This window comes from Bufo gargarizans, chromosome 3 (genome assembly GCF_014858855.1).
Source record: "Bufo gargarizans isolate SCDJY-AF-19 chromosome 3, ASM1485885v1, whole genome shotgun sequence".
Classification (NCBI taxonomy): Eukaryota; Metazoa; Chordata; class Amphibia; order Anura; family Bufonidae; genus Bufo; species Bufo gargarizans.
The window spans coordinates 275,787,990-275,807,175 of record NC_058082.1 but is presented as its reverse complement, the minus strand read 5'-3'; the positions used below and the strand labels follow the sequence as shown (position 1 = coordinate 275,807,175).

General features: G+C 43.2%; 1 protein-coding gene across 1 annotated transcript; it reads left to right on the top strand.

The window, feature by feature from the left end:
- The first annotated feature begins 39 nt into the window (after positions 1 to 39).
- On the top strand, positions 40 to 18,818 carry GLOD4 (glyoxalase domain containing 4). The gene is made up of 9 exons (XM_044286760.1): positions 40 to 257; positions 1,700 to 1,749; positions 3,580 to 3,700; positions 4,522 to 4,666; positions 6,211 to 6,347; positions 8,010 to 8,096; positions 9,962 to 10,075; positions 17,165 to 17,251; positions 18,655 to 18,818. Exons 1-9 carry the CDS (start codon positions 168 to 170, stop codon positions 18,730 to 18,732), a joined length of 909 nt encoding a protein of 302 aa, XP_044142695.1. The 5' UTR covers positions 40 to 167; the 3' UTR covers positions 18,733 to 18,818.
- Positions 18,819 to 19,186: the final 368 nt, after the last annotated feature.

The window sequence follows — 19,186 nt, the reverse complement described above, 5'->3', positions numbered from 1 at the left end:
GTTACTATATTTTTTATTATTGCTTTGAGATAACGTAAAACAAGTACTGAACTGTAAGTGAGGGGGGAGCGGAAGAAGGGGGTGGTCTCCATGGTGATGATGCTTGACGTCATCAAGAAGCGCCGGCTGAGAGGCAGGTTGTGGCGTTGATATTGTAGCTGTCAAAAATGGGTGGCAGGAGAGCCCTGCACTATGTCCTCAAAGTGGCTGATAGGCCTCAGACTGCACGATTCTTCCGAGATGTTCTCGGAATGAAGGTGAGAAGTGTATACGGATCAGACAGGTGACACTTGGTTTGTATTCAGGACTAAAGCAAGGCTAGCCATTGGGATCGACATGCCCCACCGTGCTCAGGTGCTGGGTAGGGGGCAGGAATTGAGCCTATTATCCTCACCTGCCCACAGCCTGGTCCTTAGGCATACATTCAGCTTCACCAACCTGGACCCCTTAACATTAGGGCCGGGGTCAGCAAGCTCAGGCAGTCCAGCTGTTGTGAAGCTACAACTGTGCCGCTATTGTAAGCAAAACTGGGAATGGAACCGAAAATAGAGCAAACTGGTAAAATGTCATTTCAGATTTCCTAAGCCAAAGCAGATGTGCCCTGATGACCACTTAAAGGGTTGTCTGGTTTCAGGGGGACCCCAAACAACGCATGTGATCCACCTTTATTGTTGAATCTCTTTTTATTGCAAAGAAAGACAAAGCAAGTAAACATAGCGTTATAGGCAATGTAAAGAAAAAAAATGCCCCTTAAGTACACATAGAGGCTTCAGCGAGAATACTAATACACGTTACCACATAATCCTCTAGTCAAGCTACAATTTGAAGAAGGAGGGCCGTCTCGAGTACCATGTAGTGCAAACACTTATAACGGCACAGTGTAGGTTGTAGGCCAAGTATACTGAAAGTGAATGCAGCAAGCACTCATGTCTCGAACCTGAGTTACATAATGGTAGTAAGGCGAATATATTGCTTCTAAAATCGTGGCTCATGGTAAGAAACACGAAAAAGTCAACCCACGTAGACAAGGAAACAAACAAAGACAAGACATAGACAGACATGAGACAGGGAAGGTAAGAGGGAGAAGGGAGGGCGGGAAAGAGGGGGAACAACTGGAGAACTAGTCAAAGATGTCTCAGGAGTAATCACCGGAATCTAACCAAGTTTGGAAGCGAGAGGAGCTCCTAAACTGTAGCCAAGGCGCCCAGGTCAGTGCATGTGATCCACCTTCAATAAAGAATAGACTGTTAGGGTGTCTTCACAACCTGTGGATTTTGTTGCAGAATTTTCAGTGACTGAAAATCAGTTCCGTTTATAAGAAATTCTTATCACTGGCTTCTTCAGTGCATCGGTCAGTGATTGGCTGCAGCAGTCAGGTGTTGACATGATGTCACCGCTGCAGTGGGGTAAACAGAGCCCTGCCGGGAGGACATGAGCAGCAGTGTGGGAGCTGTCAGGTAAGGGGTTGTTTGGTTTCCTGCTGAAACCAAACCCCTTTCACCTAAAGGGAGTCTGCCAGCAGTTTTGACCATGCTTTACTGGACAAACATACCTTTTTATGGAGCTTTTTTTCACCAGGAGTAGTGGGAATGTGAAGTTATATTCTAAAATCTCTACACAGCACCAAAGGGGTCAGAGCACGGTAGGTCCCTTTGGTTTGATTCGAGTCCTAACATGCATGTTGTAATGTCTGTTTCAGGTTTTACGTCATGAAGAATTTGAAGAAGGTTGCAAAGCAACTTGCAATGGGTATGGAAGATGAGATGTTACCAGCTACTACTGATGAGGCAGGGGCAATGACAAACTAGTGACACGCAAAATATCAAATGAAGAATATGAAACCTACTAACTGCATCATTCCATAATTACATAGCCAGGAAGGTATCCCAAAGAAGAAGGAATGAGACCAAATTTGGGTTCTTGGGTGGTATACCTCTAGCACAGGAATGCTCAACTTGCGGCCCTCCAGCTGTTGTCAAACTACAACTCCCATCATGCCCTCCTGTTGGCTGATACCTGTAGGCTCTCCGGGCATGCTGGCAGTTGTAGTTTTGCAACAGCTGGAGGGCCACTGGTTGGGCATCCCTGAACATCTATGTACAGAACCTGTCAGCAGCTGTCCTAACCACAGGCAGCATGAAATAGCCTCCAGGTGCTGACCTGTGTTTTACAGGGAGTCTGTCAGCAGTTTTATGCTGCCCTATCTGAGGTGTACCAGTCGTTAATACTGAGGAGGCCCGCTCTGAGCCACGCACTGGAGTCTGCTCAATACAGAGCATGAGCTCAGAAGTGCTGGTATTTAGGAGCTCCTGGTGAACACCCCCTGCCCCACACCTGCAGATGACGGCTCTCTCCCGATAGGAGGAAGGGAGATGTTGGGGCTTGGAGTGCCAGGAGCTGATGAATACGCAGGCTCCCGCTCTTGGATCACTCCGGAGCTGCTCACTTCAGCTTTTGGCAAAATAACTAGGTTGATTCAAGTAACCGACTCGCTGTTTTAATCAGTGCATGCTGCCCTCAAATCGGACAGTATAAAACAGATTCCTGTTAAATGGGTTTTCTGGCAAAACATTTTTTTATTAAGTTCCCCTAATATGGCCCCTGAAACAGAAGATTCATATTCATGTGCGTCATGCCGCTCCGAAGCCTCCATGCTACCTCCACTCCCTCCATCTTTCATTCCCGGTGCTGCTTCTGGCCACGTCACTTCTAAAGCCAGTCATTGGCTGTAGCTGTGCATGTGACCATGCCCGTAGCCTACCAGATGTACACAATGCCAGGACCGTCAGACGGAGGCAGAGCACCCAAGCAGTGTGGAGCAGATAAGTAGGAATGTTTTGTTTCAAGGACCATGCTGCAGGAACTTGTTATAAAATCATTTTTACCAGAAAAACACTTTACGACAGCCTCCGAAGAAAATATAGTCCAGCTTCTCTCCACCCAGCCCGACTCGGATGCAGTGTCACTCGCTACATAAAATCGGTTAGTCAGAGCACCTTAAAAATAAAAAACAAGGGGGTCATTACGCCTCAAATAATAGGTGTAAAAAAGCTGCACATTTTGTTGCATGCAATATTTGAGGCACAATTAGCAACTTTTGGCCCTTTATGCCACTTCTCTAACGGGACCCTGGCAGGCGGCACAGCAGAGCTGGCTCAGTTACCATTATTCACATCAGTTTTCTGCCATAAATAAAGACAGGAGACTGACAGATTTGAGTCTGCAGGAAGATGTAACAAATCGAGGCGTGCGGTTCTGCATAAATTTGGCGCATCTTCCGGCTGCTCAGAAGGAATCGAGACTGTCTTGATGAATGTCCCCCAAGTTCCTGTTCTCTTCTGTCAAGTTGTTAGAAATTGTATTCTGTGCTTCTCTAGCTATAGTCATCTATGAGTAATTATAAGGTGATACATATGTCTTCTTCAGAAATGCTGCATAGCCTGGCAACCACAGTGGGGACTGATAACGGACAAGGACAATTGAAGGACTGACTTCTTCATCTGGGGAATGTAGTCGTACTTTCTTGCAGTATGTTTATGATTAATGTGTTTAACTACAACCTGTTGTACATCATTCCAGCCCCTATGATGGGAAGTGGAGTAAAACCATGATAGGCTATGGGTCTGAAGACAGCCACTTTGTTGTGGAGCTGACCTACAACTATGGAGTCGGGGAGTACCGTCTCGGCAATGATTTTTTGGTATGCCTAATGTTTCATGGTGTCTCTCTGATTAACACGTAGGTGACTTGTTTTATAGTTACAATGGTTTCATACTAGTTGTTTAAACGCACACTAGCCTTTTATTAAAATTTGTTATTTAGTGAAATGAGACTCATTGCAGCAGCATTCAGAGCACTAAAGGGGTTGTCCGGGATCAAGATTGTTTTTAAAAAAACAGTTAAATCACTGTTAATAGTGGATTGAAGGTCCCCCCCCTCCTACAGTCCCCCACTGATTGTATACCTCTATGTTTATGTGTGCAGTAACTTCCAGCGCAGCATCGCGTTGTTTCCTTCGTGCAGCCGCCCCCCTAATTCATATGCCGCCTCCTGCCGCAACTATTCCTCCCTCTTAGTCGCGCCCCTAAGCGCCTCCTGGCTCCGTCCCTCCATCCTTGCTGAGAATATGCCCTGCCCGGTGACATCACCGGACCAGAGGGGCGGGGCTAGGCACAATGTGTTGCCGCCTAGTTTCCGCCCCTCAGTGCGCTCCGCATAATCACTGGTGCTGGCTGTGACGTCACCGGGCTCCCTGCGAAGCGGAAGCAGAGGCTTCGCTTTGCAGAAAGGGACCCGGTACATCACTGAATCTTTGAAAAGTGGCACCTCCGGCAGAGAATTTAGGACAAGAAAACGGGGCATCAGAAAAGTCTTGCAATGGTACGACAGGACTGTATGTAATATTTATGTGCTTGGTGTTCTCTTACAGCCATGTCCCTAATCCCGGACAACCCCTTTAAATTAACGTGAGCCTTCGTTTTCAAGGGACTGAAAGTATGTTCTGTTACTATGTTTCATCAGGGGCTGACACTACAGTCCAGTCAAGCTGTAGTCAATGCAAAGAAGATGAATTGGCCGCTTTCTGAAGTATCACCTGGACTGTTCCAGACTGAAGCTCCTGGAGGTTACAAGTTCTTATTAGAAGACAAAACTCAACCCAACACAGGTAACATAGTAACATAGTACATAAGGCCGAAAAAAGACATTTGTCCATCCGGTTCGGCCTGTCATCCTGCAAGTTGACCTGTGAGGTAGAAGCCAATTTTCCTCACTTAAGGGGAAAAAACTTCCTTCCCGTCTCCAATCAGGCAATCAGAATAACTCCCTGGATTAACGACCTCTCTCCAGTAAGCTATAGTCTGTAATATTATTACGCTCCAGAAATACATCCAGGCCCCTCTTGAATTCCTTTATTGTACTCACCATCACCACCTCTTCAGGCAGAGAGTTCCATAGTCTCACTGCTCTTACCTGTAAAGAATCCTCTTCTATGTTTGTGTACAAACCTTCTTTCCTCTAGACGTAGAGGATGTCCCCTCGTCACAGTCACAGTCCTAGGGGTAACCTGGTATAACGCTGACAGCTGTAATACAAGCAATTTTTTTTCACCTGAATTCAGACTCAACACCTGGATTTCTTGCATTCACCAGAATCAGAGTTAGATCAGCATAGGCTTCCATAATGATAAAACTCAGTTCTTTTGGGTGTGCAGTATGGGTGTAAAAATGCACCTGTATTATCATCGTCTAAAAGCATCCTCAGGGTATGTTCACACAGGCAAAGATACTTGTATTAAAATCCAGTGAGTATTTTGCCTGTGGAAGCCACGGCAGAAAGCTGAGGCTGAGCCTCGACATTGTGTTGGGGGCTCTGCTGCAATTTTCATAGCTCCGTTCAATGGGGATAATCAGTGTGTGACTACCCACTGCAGGCTGTTCGCTCTTCCTACATAGAAACAACCACATGGTAGGGCAGCACCAGTCACTGCCTCCCACTGAAAACAGTGGGAGGTATGTGTGAGGATTTTTTTTTTTCCATGCTCAATCGGCCTCATGCACACGACTGTTGTGTGTTTTGCAGTCCGCAATTGCGGATCTGCAAAACACGGATGGCGCCCGTGTGGGTTCCGCAATTTGCGGAACGGCACGGACAGCCATTGATGTAACTGACTATTCTTGTCCTGCAAAACGGAGAAGAATAGGACAGGTTATATTTTTTTTTGCAGACCACGGAACGGAGCAACGGATGCGGACAGCATACAGAGTGCTGTCCGCATCTTTTGCGGCGCCATTGAAGTGAATGGGTCTGCACCCAAGCCGCAAAAACTGCGGCTCGGATGCGGACCAAAGCAACGGTTGTGTGCATGATGCCTTCCAATAAAAAAAAGTCTGAACCAGGTCTTACAACGGGAGTCAGCAAACTTTGGCACTCCAGCTGTGAAACTACACTCCCAGCATGCTGGCTTGCTTGGATGTTCTTATAACTCACATAGAAGCGATTGGAGCATACTGGGAGTTGTAGTCTCACAACAGCTGGAGTGTCGGAGGTTGCTGATCCCTGCCTTAACTCTATTCTGATTAACAACTTTTTCTACCTTAAAAAAAAAAAACCCACAATAAAGCCTTTTTAGTGAGATATGTCACATTTAGAGTTCTGGAACTCTAAGCAGATCTACGAGGATATTTTATTTGAGATGTAATATTTTTACAGATCCAGTGCAGAAAGTGACTGTTGCTGTATCCAACCTGCAAAAGTCTACTGCCTACTGGTCTGACTTGTTAGGCCTCAGAGTCTATCATGAGGATAAGGCCAAAAAGAGCGTCCTGTTGGGTTATGCAGACAACCAGGTAGAGACATCTTCATTTTATTTCGTTACACAATACTATTCTTAAAGTAGAACTCCCGCAAAAAAATTTTTTATTCTCTGACCTGATAGAAAGACACATGATGTAATCTTCTCATCAGTGACTGTATTTGTGAGCTATCCCCTCACTTCTGATCCTCAGCTGTGTCATGTGACCAACACTCTGATCTCTAACTGACACAGGACAGGAAGTCCGTTACTTCTCTATTCATTCCTATGAGACTGACTTTGAGGCTCCCATAGGAATACATAGAGAAACTGACTTCCTGTCCACACATAAGATGCTGTGTCATTTGGAAAGTCTGATTGTTGGTCACATGAAACAGCTGAGACGCAGAAGGGAGGTTATAACTCACAAATACAGACACTGCAGGTCAGAGAATAACATTTACTAAAAACACAGATCACTGACTTATATAGGAACAGTGTCCTATAACTGGTTAACTGGGCTATTTTATATAATTGCATCTAAAAGGTGATGTGCAGTTTGCTTAATAGCAGCTGAGACAGGATACAGCAGACTCATAGGGGGTCATTTACTGAAGTCTGCCATTTTACATGCCTTTCTCAGTAAACGCCCTGCTGTCAGAGGATCCAACTAATTTATTAGGAGGTGCACTTAATATATTTGTCACATCATCTGCTGTCCGTGAGTCAGAACAGAAATGTACTTGCTTTCTGGCTCAATGTCATTAAAGGGGTTCTGCACTTTAATTTACCTGATGATCTATCCTTTGGATAGATCATCAGCTTCTGACCGGCGGGGGTCCGACACCCGGGACCCCCGCTGATCAGCTGTTTGAGAAGGCAGCGGCGCTCTAGTATCGCCGCGGCCTTCTCACTGTTTACCGCTGGCCCACTAACGTCCCGACTAGTATCAACTAGCGTGGGCGCGGCTGAGCTCCATTCAAGTGAACAGAGCTTTGCCCCTGCCCACGCTAGTTGATACTAGTCGTGACGTCAGTGGGCCGGCGGTAAACAGTGAGAAGGCCGCGGCGCTACTGGAGCGCCGCTGCCTTTCTCAAACAGCTGATCGGCGGGGGTCCCGTGTGTCGGACCCCGCCGATCAGAAGCTGATGATCTATCCAGAGGATAGATCGTCAATTAAATGAAAGTGCAGAACCCCTTTAAATGAGTTAGGCAGCCTAGCTCCTACTTGCAGCTCGCCTCCTCCCACCCACTTTTTGGAAAAAGTCAAAAAGTTGCACATTTTGATGCAAACGATACTTGTAACAAAATTTGCAACTATTCTAAGTGCCCTCTTTCTGAATGGGGCAGATTCAGAACCATAAGTCTATTATATTCTGTTTTGGCAGGTTACCCAAAATTAACATAATTTTTTGATGTTGTTTGATATAATAGCCCAGCAGAGCTGTTATTGTAGTTTGCTGCCCTTCGATAGGGCATCGTATGGCGGTGACAGATTCACTTTTACTGTTGCTGTTTCCAAGGGCAAAAACCAAGCATATCAGGACATTCCCATCTGCTTTTTCTGAAGACAAGTGAAGTAATCTGATTGGATGCTATGGGCAACTTCTCCTCTGCACCAGTTTTAATAACTCTTCATCCTTCAGAACATCAAACATTACCTAAATGAATCTCCAAAAATGGGAAGAGGGTAACTAATTTAGGTGTCATTTCATAGTGCAAGCTGGAGCTGCAGGATATCGGGGGACCAGTGGATCATGCTACAGCGTTTGGACGAATTGCATTTGCTTGTCCAAAAGATGAGGTTAGATTTAAATGACTTTTTATTATTTCAATTATCCCAATTTTTTTTTGCATATAAAAATAAAATAAATTCAACCAAGCGAGTTGTATCTATACAAACGTTCAAGTTTATCATAGTTGAAAAGATAAAATAGTAACCTATTCAGTAGCAGAATGAAAAGAACTGTAAAAAACGCAACATATAATTATATTTTGTGAATGAAATATTTTTGTTAAAGTTTCATATTTAAAGGGGTTCCTGGCCGATCCTGGCAGGTCGTTGGGGGTCAGACACCCTGCTAATCAGCTGTTTGGGTTTATTTCTGTTGCCAGGAGTCAGTGTTGGAACTAGTGGACAGCGCTCATCATTGCAGGCCTGCTCCCATTGACATCTGTAGTAAGGTTCTCCATCAGCTACACCCGAACAGCTGATCGGCAGGGTGTGGGTTGTTGATCCCCTCCCTACTAGTCACCAAGTGATGGCCCATAATGAGGATTTACTTTAAAGGGAATCGGTCACCTGGTTTTAGCATATTAAAGTGGTACTACTGCCATGTACAATAAAATACCTTATTTCTTGCTGTAGTCTTCATTTTTGTTTCATGGTTTCATTAGCGATAAAATCCACTATTTCTGTTATGCAAATGAGTGTCCAAGGTGCCCAGAGGGGCGTTATTGTCCTTCTCTGGAGCCCAGGAACTCCCCGTACAGTGCCCAGCCCGCCTCCCTACAGAGCCCAAGCACGCCTCTTCCAGCATAAGTAACTGCCCACACCCAAACTCCTTGCCGCCGCCCCCCATCTGCTACTTCATTATTTGGATATAACTGCGCCCACAGATTCCTTGCGTCTGCTCGATGAAATCTCACGCAGGCGCAGTACCACGGATTGCCTGCACGATGTAGACGCTCCTGAGGGCAATAGCTTTAAATTTATCACTGGACTCGGCGCATGCCCAGTGACACATTTGAAGCTGTTGCCCTCAGGAGCTACAGCAAGAAATAAGGTATTTCATTGTACATGGCAGTAGTAACACTTTAATATGCTCAAACCAGGTGACAGATTCCCTTTAAACGTACTTCCCGTAGGCCACAATAGTGCAGAACTGTTCATTACAGTGCTTGTTAGATCTCCCACCTGGAGAATTCAATAAGAATGGCTTCATTTGTCTAATTATTAACATACTGAGGTAGCTTATGTGCTACCAGTGTGCCTAGTAGTGAAAAAAACCGTTTTCCATAATTTGTTGTTTTTGTAACATGCCAAAGACAAAATGCCTCTTCATCCACATTTGGCTATTGTGAGCATTTGTCAGGAGTTCTGCCATGTCGTACCATGAAAACCTCAATAAGTCGTTGGGTTTATTGTTCATCGTATTGGATACATCATACTATGGGATATGGCACAGTTTCCCCTCATGATACCAGTGTGGAAAAAGCTTCACTTATTTTTTTTTTAAAAAGTCAATTTCTCCTAAAGGAAGAAAATAAAACACATGACAGGGCCTCATACACACATAGTATCTGTTTTTGCAGTCTGCAAATTGCAGATCCACAAAACACGGATACCGGCTGTGTATATCCTGTATTTTCCCCTTCTGCAGGCCCTGCAGTATGTTACAAATGCCTATTCTTGCTCGCAAAATGGACAAGAATAGGACATGTTTTATTTTTATTTTTTGTGGGGCCACGGAACGGACATACGGATACGAATAGCACATGTTGCGCTGTCCACATCTTTTGTGGACCCAGCTAATATGAATAGTTATGCATCTGATCCGCAAAAAAAATGAGGACCAGTATCTAACCAAAGAATACAACTATCACCAGGATGTTAGATTCCATATATTTTATATCACTTTTTTGGTATGTGTCTTCTGTTTTTGCCAGCTTCCAGCTATTGAGGCAGCCATGAAAAGAGAGAATCAAAAGATCCTAACTCCACTTGTAAGCCTGGACACCCCGGGGAAAGCTACAGTCCAAGTTGTTATCTTGGCTGATCCTGTGAGTAATTGTGTCACCAGTAGATATTAAAGTGTAGCTCCAGTTAAAATAAAGATGAATCATATGATCAGGATTTACTCCATGGTGCAAAATTGCCATTAAAGTGTAACTGTCATTCTATATTTTTTTTTTTTTGTAATGTGTAGGGGCAGTGATACTAACCATTTTTGTAATATACTTAAATTACTAAAATAGTACATTTCCATTAGAAAAATAGCTCTAAAGTCACCCATTTTGAGCCTTAGCAACGCTCCTCTGTCTTCTGTTTACATAAGTCAGTGTTAGCAAGTCTCCACTGTTATGTAAACAGAAGACAAAGGAGCGTTGCTAAGGCTCACAATGAGCTATTTTGTGATGGAAATGTACGATTTCAGTAATTAAAGTATATTGCAAAAATAGTCATTATCACTGCCCCTACACATTACAAAAATACTAAAAGAATGAGCGTTACACTTTAACCACTTCAGCCCCCCTAGCTTAAACACCCTTAATGACCAGACCACTTTTTACAATTCTGCACTACACTACTTTCACCGTTTATTGCTCGGTCATGCAACCTACCACCCAAATGAATTTTACCTCCTTTTCTTCTCACTAATAGAGCTTTCATTTGGTGGTATTTCATTGCTGCTGACATTTTTACTTTTTTTGTTATTAATCGAAATTTCACTTTCAGTTGTAAAATTTTTCTAAAAAAACGACATCTATATATAAATTTTTCTCAAAATTTATTGTTCTACATTTCTTTGATTAAAAAAAAATGTTTGGGTAAAAAAAAAAAATGGTTTGGGTAAAAGTTATAGCATTTACAAACTATGGTACAAAAATGTGAATTTCCGCTTTTTGAAGCAGCTCTGACTTTCTGAGCACCTGTCATGTTTCCTGAGGTTCTACAATGCCCAGACAGTAGAAAAACCCCACAAATGACCCCATTTCGGAAAGTAGACACCCTAAGGTATTCGCTGATGGGCATAGTGAGTTAATAGAACTTTTTATTTTTTGTCACAAGTTAGCGGAAAATGATGATTTTTTTTTTTTTTTCCTTACAAAGTCTCATATTCCACTAACTTGTGACAAAAAATAAAAACTTCCATGAACTCACTATGCCCATCATGAAATACCTTGGGATGTCTTCTTTCCAAAATGGGGTCACTTGTGGGGTAGTTATATACTGCCCTGGCATTTTAGGGGCCCAAATGCGTGCAAAGTAGTTTGAAATCAAAATCTGTAAAAAATGGCCGGTGAAATCCGAAAGGTGCTCTTTGGAATGTGGGCACCTTTGCCCACCTAGGCTGCAAAAAAGTGTCACACATGTGGTATAGCCGTACTCGGGAGAAGTTGGGGAATGTGTTTTGGGGTGTCATTTTACATATACCCATGCTGGGCGAGAGAAATATCTCGGCAAAAGACAACTTTTGCCATTTTTTTTTATACAAAGTTGGCATTTGACCAAGATATTTATCTCACCCAGCATGGGTATATGTAAAATGACACCCCAAAACACATTGCCCAACTTCTCTTGAGTACGGCGATACCACATGTGTGACACTTATTTGTAGCCTAGATGCGCAAAGGGGCCCAAATTCCGTTTAGGAGGGCATTTTTAGACATTTGGATCCCAGAATTCTTCTCACGCTTTAGGGCCCCTAAAATGCCAGTGCAGTATAAATACCCCACATGTGACCCCATTTTGGAAAGAAGACACCCCAAGGTATTCAATGAGGGGCATGGCGAGTTCATCGAATTTTAATTTCTTTTGGCACAAGTTAGCGGAAATTGATAATTTTTTATTTATTTTTTTCTCACAAAGTCTCCCTTTCCGCTAACTTGGGACAAAAATTTCAATCTTTCATGGACTCAATATGCCCCTCACGGAACACCTTGGGGTGTCTTCTTTCCGAAATGGGGTCACATGTGGGGTATTTATACTGCCCTGGCATTTTAGGGGCCCTAAAGCGTGAGAAGAAGTCTGGAATATAAATGTCTAAAAAATGTTACGCATTTGGATTCCGTGAGGGGTATGGTGAGTTCATGTGAGATTTTTTTTTTTGACACAAGTTAGTGGAATATGAGACTTTGTAAGAAAAAAAACAAACAAACAAAAAAAAACAATTTCCGCTAACTTGTGCCAAACAAATGTCTGAATGGAGCCTGACAGGGGAGTGATCAGGGAGTCTATATGGGGTGATCACTACCCTGTCATTGATCACCCCCCTGTAAGGCTCCATTCAGACGTCCGTATGTGTTTTGCGGATCCGATCCATGGATGCGTGGACCTGCAAAACACATACGGACGTCTGAATGGAGCCTTACAGGGGGGTGATCAGGGAGTCTATATGGGGTGATCACCCCCCTGTCATTGATCACCCCCCTGTAAGGCTCCACTCAGATGTCCGTATGTGTTTTGCGGATCCGATCCATGGATCCGTAGATCCGTAAAACACATACAGACATCTGAATGGAGCCTTACAGGGGGGTGATCAGGGAGTCTATATGGGGTGATCAGGGGTTCATAAGGGGTTAATAAGTGCCGGGGGGGGGGGGGGTAGTGTAGTGTGGTGCTTGGTGCTACTTATTACCGAGCTGCCTGTGTCCTCTGGTGGTCGATCCAAGCAAAAGGGACCACCAGAGGACCAGGTAGCAGGTATATTAGACGCTGTTATCAAAACAGCGTCTAATATACTTGTTAGGGGTTAAAAAAAAAAAAATCGCATCTACAGCCTGCCAGCGAACGATCGCCGCTGGCAGGCTGCAGATCCACTCGCTTACCTTTCGATCCTGTGTGCGCGCGTTCACAGGAAATCTCGCCTCTCGCGAGATGACGCACGATGCCCCTTTCGGACGCATCCGTGCGTTAGGCAGTCCGGAGGCGGTTAAAGGGGTTCTCACACTTCTGTAAGTGGCATTTATCATGTAGAGAAAGTTAATACAAGGCACTTACTAATGTATTGTTATTATCCATATTGCTTCCTTTGCTGGATGGATTCAATTTTCCATCACATTATACACTGCTCGTTTCCATGGTTACATACCACCCTGCAATCCATCAGTGGTAGTCGTGCTTGCACAATATAGGAAAAAGCCGAAGCCTATGTTCGTTAACATGGCCCCAGCCACCAGAGAGGCTGACTCTTTTTCTTCTAGCACGACCACCACTGATGGATTGCTGGGTGGTCTGTAACCATGGAAACGAGCAGTGTATAGTGTGATGGAAAAATGAATTCAGCCAGCAAAGGAAGCAATATAGATAATAACAATACATTAGTAAGTGGCTTGTATTAACTTTCTCTACATGATAAATACCACTTATTAAAGTGAGACAACCCCTTTTAAACATCTTTGTATGATTTCATAAAAAACACGACGACATCTCTTCTACCACCACATACATTTCTGGCATATCGATGGGAAACTTAAACATTTTTTAGTGTTCTATAAATGTTGAATGGAACCGGCACTCAAACAGTCGGAACACACGTGGGATTGTTTTAACTTATAAAACTTTATTAAATAATATGTTTTTTGTGCACTTCTAAAAAATATATAAAAAACTTAAAAATAATAACTGCTGCACACATTCAATTGGAGGCTTTCAGTGAGGAAGAATCGTTATTAAAACTGCCCTGTAGGTTCGCTATACCATATGTCGCTGCATCCGTATCCCGCTTGTTTAATGGGACTAGTGAATCGCAGCCGTCTATGGTCGAGCGACCTATTTGTGGGAATATTTGTATGGCTCCTTACAAATTGACAGTTACAAGCAGATGGTTATATAGATAGTCCCTGCGACAGATATATAGTATAGCTTTCAAGCAACAGCTCGCATTGTATAATGTATCAGTCCTCTAGCGCAGTTTTCTTAAGGCTCCGGGTGTATCACCCAAGCAAAGTCAGCAGTTCGGTAGAGTTTTTAAAGTCCCACCTATGTAAGCACAGAGATATAGCGTCGCTCCACGTATATTTCTATCAGTTGTATGTATTACTCACTGCGTTCCGTATGGGTTCACTATGTGTGTCCCGTAGTCGGTTGTTAGCGTGGCGTCCCACGCTTCCACCTTTCTCCGGTATGTTTCTATTACTTCCGGCTCTACTGAAGTCTCGCTTTTAGTCTCGCGAGAATCTTGTGTCGGGTAATTCTTCCGTGAATCCCAATACGGTGTTCCGTGTATGTGAGTTCGCTGGAGTTCTTTCTGTCTTTATTTGGGATTATCAGTTGTCAATCCTTCTGTACATGGCCATGCACTGTTTCACAGGTAACACCCAGGGTGTTACCTGTGAAACAGTGCATGGCCATGTACAGAAGGATTGACAACTGATAATCCCAAATAAAGACAGAAAGAACTCCAGCGAACTCACATACACGGAACACCGTATTGGGATTCACGAAAGAATTACCCGACACAAGATTCTCGCGAGACTAAAAGCGAGACTTCAGTAGAGCCGGAAGTAATAGAAACATACCGGAGAAAGGTGGAAGCGTGGGACGCCACGCTAACAACCGACTACGGGACACACATAGTGAACCCATACGGAACGCAGTGAGTAATACATACAACTGATAGAAATATACGTGGAGCGACGCTATATCTCTGTGCTTACATAGGTGGGACTTTAAAAACTCTACCGAACTGCTGACTTTGCTTGGGTGATACACCCGGAGCCTTAAGAAAACTGCGCTAGAGGACTGATACATTATACAATGCGAGCTGTTGCTTGAAAGCTATACTATATATCTGTCGCAGGGACTATCTATATAACCATCTGCTTGTAACTGTCAATTTGTAAGGAGCCATACAAATAGCCCCACAAATAGGTCGCTCGACCATAGACGGCTGCGATTCACTAGTCCCATTAAACAAGCGGGATACGGATGCAGCGACATATGGTATAGCGAACCTACAGGGCAGTTTTAATAACGATTCTTCCTCACTGAAAGCCTCCAATTGAATGTGTGCAGCAGTTATTATTTTTAAGTTTTTTATATATTTTTTAGAAGTGCACAAAAAACATATTATTTAATAAAGTTTTATAAGTTAAAACAATCCCACGTGTGTTCCGACTGTTTGAGTGCCGGTTCCATTCAACATTTATTTATGCAGCACAGAATCAGGGGTGTGTCTTCTTGAACCTGTGCACCAACTGTGACAATTCAGAGTGAGCCATCTGCTTATTACCTATTTTTTAGTGTTCTGTTTGCATATTTTTCATTTTTTTAAGCAAAAACAAGACAAAATTCACACAGAACAATAAATAAATGTCTTCCCTTAGATATTTATAACCTACCTTTTTTATATTTAAAAGTTTCTACCTGGGGAAATGTATTACAGCCACCATAACCACTCCAAGTCCGATTTGCTATTTTTTTGGTCACTTTCCCGCCTAAATTTTTTTTTATAAAAAGTGATCAAAAATCATAAACACCCCAAAATTGTATCAATGAAAAAGACAGGTCGCTCTGCAAAAATGAGCCCTTACACAGCTCCATGGATGTCAATTTAAAAAAGCTATAGAGGTCAGAATAGGGCAATGAAAAGTAAGCATTTTGTTTTTTAAAAAGTACTGAAACACAAGAAAAACTATATAAAAATGTGGTATCACCATAATCCTACTGACCTGCAAATTAAAGTAAAAAAGGTAATTTTAACCGAATAGGGAACACTGTAAAAGGAAAACCCATAAAAAAATGACAAAATTGCGTTTACACCCCATTTGGAAATGTTTTCCTTTTACATTGTATATAATTACACGGTGCCATAAGAGAATACAATTTGTGCCGCAAAAAATAAGATTCCACCTTTCATTTTTTACAGTTCCTTTGAAAAATGAAAAGTGGAATCTGGTTGCTATGGGCAACTAAGCCAGTTCTACTTTACACCAGTTTGATAAATCTCCCCCTTAGTTGCAGTTATTGCTGCACAAGAGGGTCACACCAGATACTGAAAGCGAAGATTCACATACATTTGCAATTCACAGAATGGATCATTTTTCAAATTTTTGAAATATTTGTTTAATTTGGTCATCTTTATCTAGTTTTAGGACTTGTGTGGAAATCTGATGTAGTTTTAGCTCAAATGTATAAAGAAATATAGAAAATTCTGAAGGGTTCACCAACTTTCAAGCACAACTGTAGAGTACAGCGAAACCATTTGTGTACGTCTTTAAAAATTTTTTTGAGCCAATAAAACATTGGATGACCATGAGTGGAGTTGTCTCCAATTCTGACCACTGGAGCAGGGTGTCAGCTGTATGTTACAGCTGATATCCACTTCTGATGGTGTGCACTCAGCTCCTGAGCCTGGGCGGTTGCTGTCCTGTACTTGTATGGTGGGTTGTGGGAATTACTTTCCAACAGTGTCATGTATATCCAGTGGATGTCGGTAAGGGGTTATTTTCGATACAGTGACTTAGATCCTATGTTATGACCTGTGGAAGACTGGATCAAAGCCCTGGTCACGGAGCCATGGTGTAATATAATAGCGGCCACGCGTTTTTCATCAGCTCTTGGCATCATTCAACCTCTAAACTCTTTTCCCAATATTTGGCATTGTAATGATTACAAGACTCCCTAGGATAGCTCTCCCGGTCTGGCTCCATGCCAGCTGCCCTAGTCTTAAATGACTTTATTGCATTTTACCGTTTCAGGAACTATTGGATTTATTAGATTAGAAAGACTCAATGCCTCAGATCATAGGAAAGGCCCAATAATTTCTTCCTCTTTAATTACCCAGTAAACATCTTACCAGATGCTGCATAAGAGGAGCTTTAGGACTGTAGACTCCGAGTAATATTCCTGCTAAATTGGTTCCATCTCCGTATGGCAGCAGCATTTTATTTTCACTTTCATCATCATAAACCGATAGCAGCTCATTACTGTGGAATAATCCAGAACAGAACATGCAGCTAAATTTCTATAGGATGTTATGAAGTCATCACTTACAGGTTAGCGTAGTTTCTAGTATAGCTGACCTTGGGAGTGGAGACTTTCTCGGTGGCATAGCTCTATAGGATGCAGACGTTGCCTAGGGCGTTCTCTGCCGTACTATAAAAGTGGCGCACTGTATACACTCATTGTTTGCGGTTGTCTTTTAGGATGGTCATGAAATTTGCTTTGTTGAAGATGAAGCATTCCAAGAACTGTCTCAGTTCGATCCAAAGGCTGATCAGCTTCTCAATGATGTAAGTTTCCATCAGTGAAAAACATGAAGACTGGTTTTAGGTATTGTGGCACCCTGTCATGCTTCTTCTCTCATTTCAACCTGGCTCCGGAAAGGTGAATGCAGGAATCTGAAGTATGGAAAACTGTGTTTTTTTTTTTTTTTTTTTACTGTGTATTTTTGTCTACTATTAAAGCGACCTTGCAGGATGTGAGTGCTAAACATATATTTGAGCTGTGCTGGTCTCAGCGTCCGTCACCCTGTACCTGAGTAGTAAGCCAAATAAACTGGTAGCATCATCTCAGTCTCCTGATTCAAACGTTTTTGTATCCCCTTCAGATCAGTGCCTCTGTTGGTTAGAAACTAAACCTTTTGTATAATGCAAATGAGCTGTTTGGTGCAATGAGGGCATCACCATTGCACCTCATCATACAAATAACTCCCTTCCCTATCTCATTTAACTCCACCCCCCAGCGCTGAGTGACATGGAGAGGCAGTGGCCATGTAATCTCACCTGGCCCTATGTTCTAGCCTGTGCATCGGCAGTACAGCCCCGCTGCTTGCTAGGGCTGCATAGTACTGTTCTGCATGTGCACCAGCACACAGGCGAGAACGCAGGGCCAGGCAAGATTACATTACAACTGCCTGGTCCTGTCACTAAGAGCTGGAGGGCGGGGCTAAGCGCAATAGGGAAGGGAGCTGTTGGTGCAACGGTGATGCCCTCGTTGCACCGAACAGCTCATTTTGCACAAAAGGTTTATTTTCTCAGCAATGGAGGCACTGATCTGCAGGGGGCCAACAACTTTTAAATCAGGAGACCATGATGAAGCTACTGGTTTATTACTCGGGTACATAGTGACAGAGGCTCTTCAAGCACATGCTTGGTAATATTTTTAATGTTTCTGCTCCCCTTCAGGGGAATTTACTTACCCTCCATCTTGCAGCCAACATGTATGCTCCCGCTCGGTCTGCAGAGTGGGTGGGGAGACTAGGCAAGATGACATAATCTATTGCACACTGCTCACTCTATAGACATCCTGATGCCATCTTGGCAACATCCTGTCAGTGTGGTCCGAGGAACTGTGAGGGAAGGTTTTCAAGTTGAAAATGGCACTGACGTGATCAGCACTGTGCCCGGAGCCTTGCAAAGGGAGGCAGGGGCGTAAATGCATTTATAATTCTCCTGCGTCACATCTATTACAAAACTGTATTCCTGCAGCAACCACTAGAGGAGCTCAGGACATAGACATTTATGCATTTACAATTGACTGACATGGCAGCAACTGAGGTAAAATAATGTTTGCATTTTGTTGTTTATGGGCATTTAGTAAGCCTTATTATCAAGTAGTGAACCCCTTTAAAATTCTAGTGTATGTAATTGTGATGGATGCACATAAATCTTTTTGTTTTGTTCATTTCTTACAGGCAATGTCAGCAGACAAGAGTGATGAATGGTTCGCAAAACACCAAAGACAGAAGCCATCTGCGGGATCAACCGGATGATGTAAAAGCCTTTACCCGCCTCTGCTTTATAAGCTCACAGAGGAAAAAAATGACGTGATTACCAATAAATGTTGCATAAAATTAAATGTTTTGATATAAAATCTGTTCAGATTTTGGAATTACAAAGGGTGCACTGTTTTCCCTGCATTGGCTCGTCTAGGCAAAATATTAAATTGGCCGAGTACGGGATGCAGAGCTTGGCTCAGTCTACAAGAACTGGAGCTGCTTTTTCTTAGACACTTCTTGATATGGTTTACAGACAGTGGCAGACTTTACCACCATGCAAATGCTTTGGGCCCCAGAAATCATGGGGCAGAAGAACAACTAAACCAGGGGCAGACATACCGCCTGTGCAGCCAGATCAGCTGCAAGGAGGTTCAAATAAGCACTCCCACAACACTTTTTCGTCTCTGGTCTGATAGTGAGGTGATGATGTAAACTGTAGTGATGGTAA

Coding starts and splice junctions, on each gene's coding strand:
- GLOD4 (XM_044286760.1), top strand. CDS start 168: ATGGGTGGCAGGAGAGCCCTGCACTATGTCCTCAAAGTGGCTGATAGG. Junction 4,667..6,210: donor CAAAACTCAACCCAACACAG/GTAACATAGTAA, acceptor ATATTTTTACAG/ATCCAGTGCAGAAAGTGACT. Junction 10,076..17,164: donor TTGTTATCTTGGCTGATCCT/GTGAGTAATTGT, acceptor GTTGTCTTTTAG/GATGGTCATGAAATTTGCTT.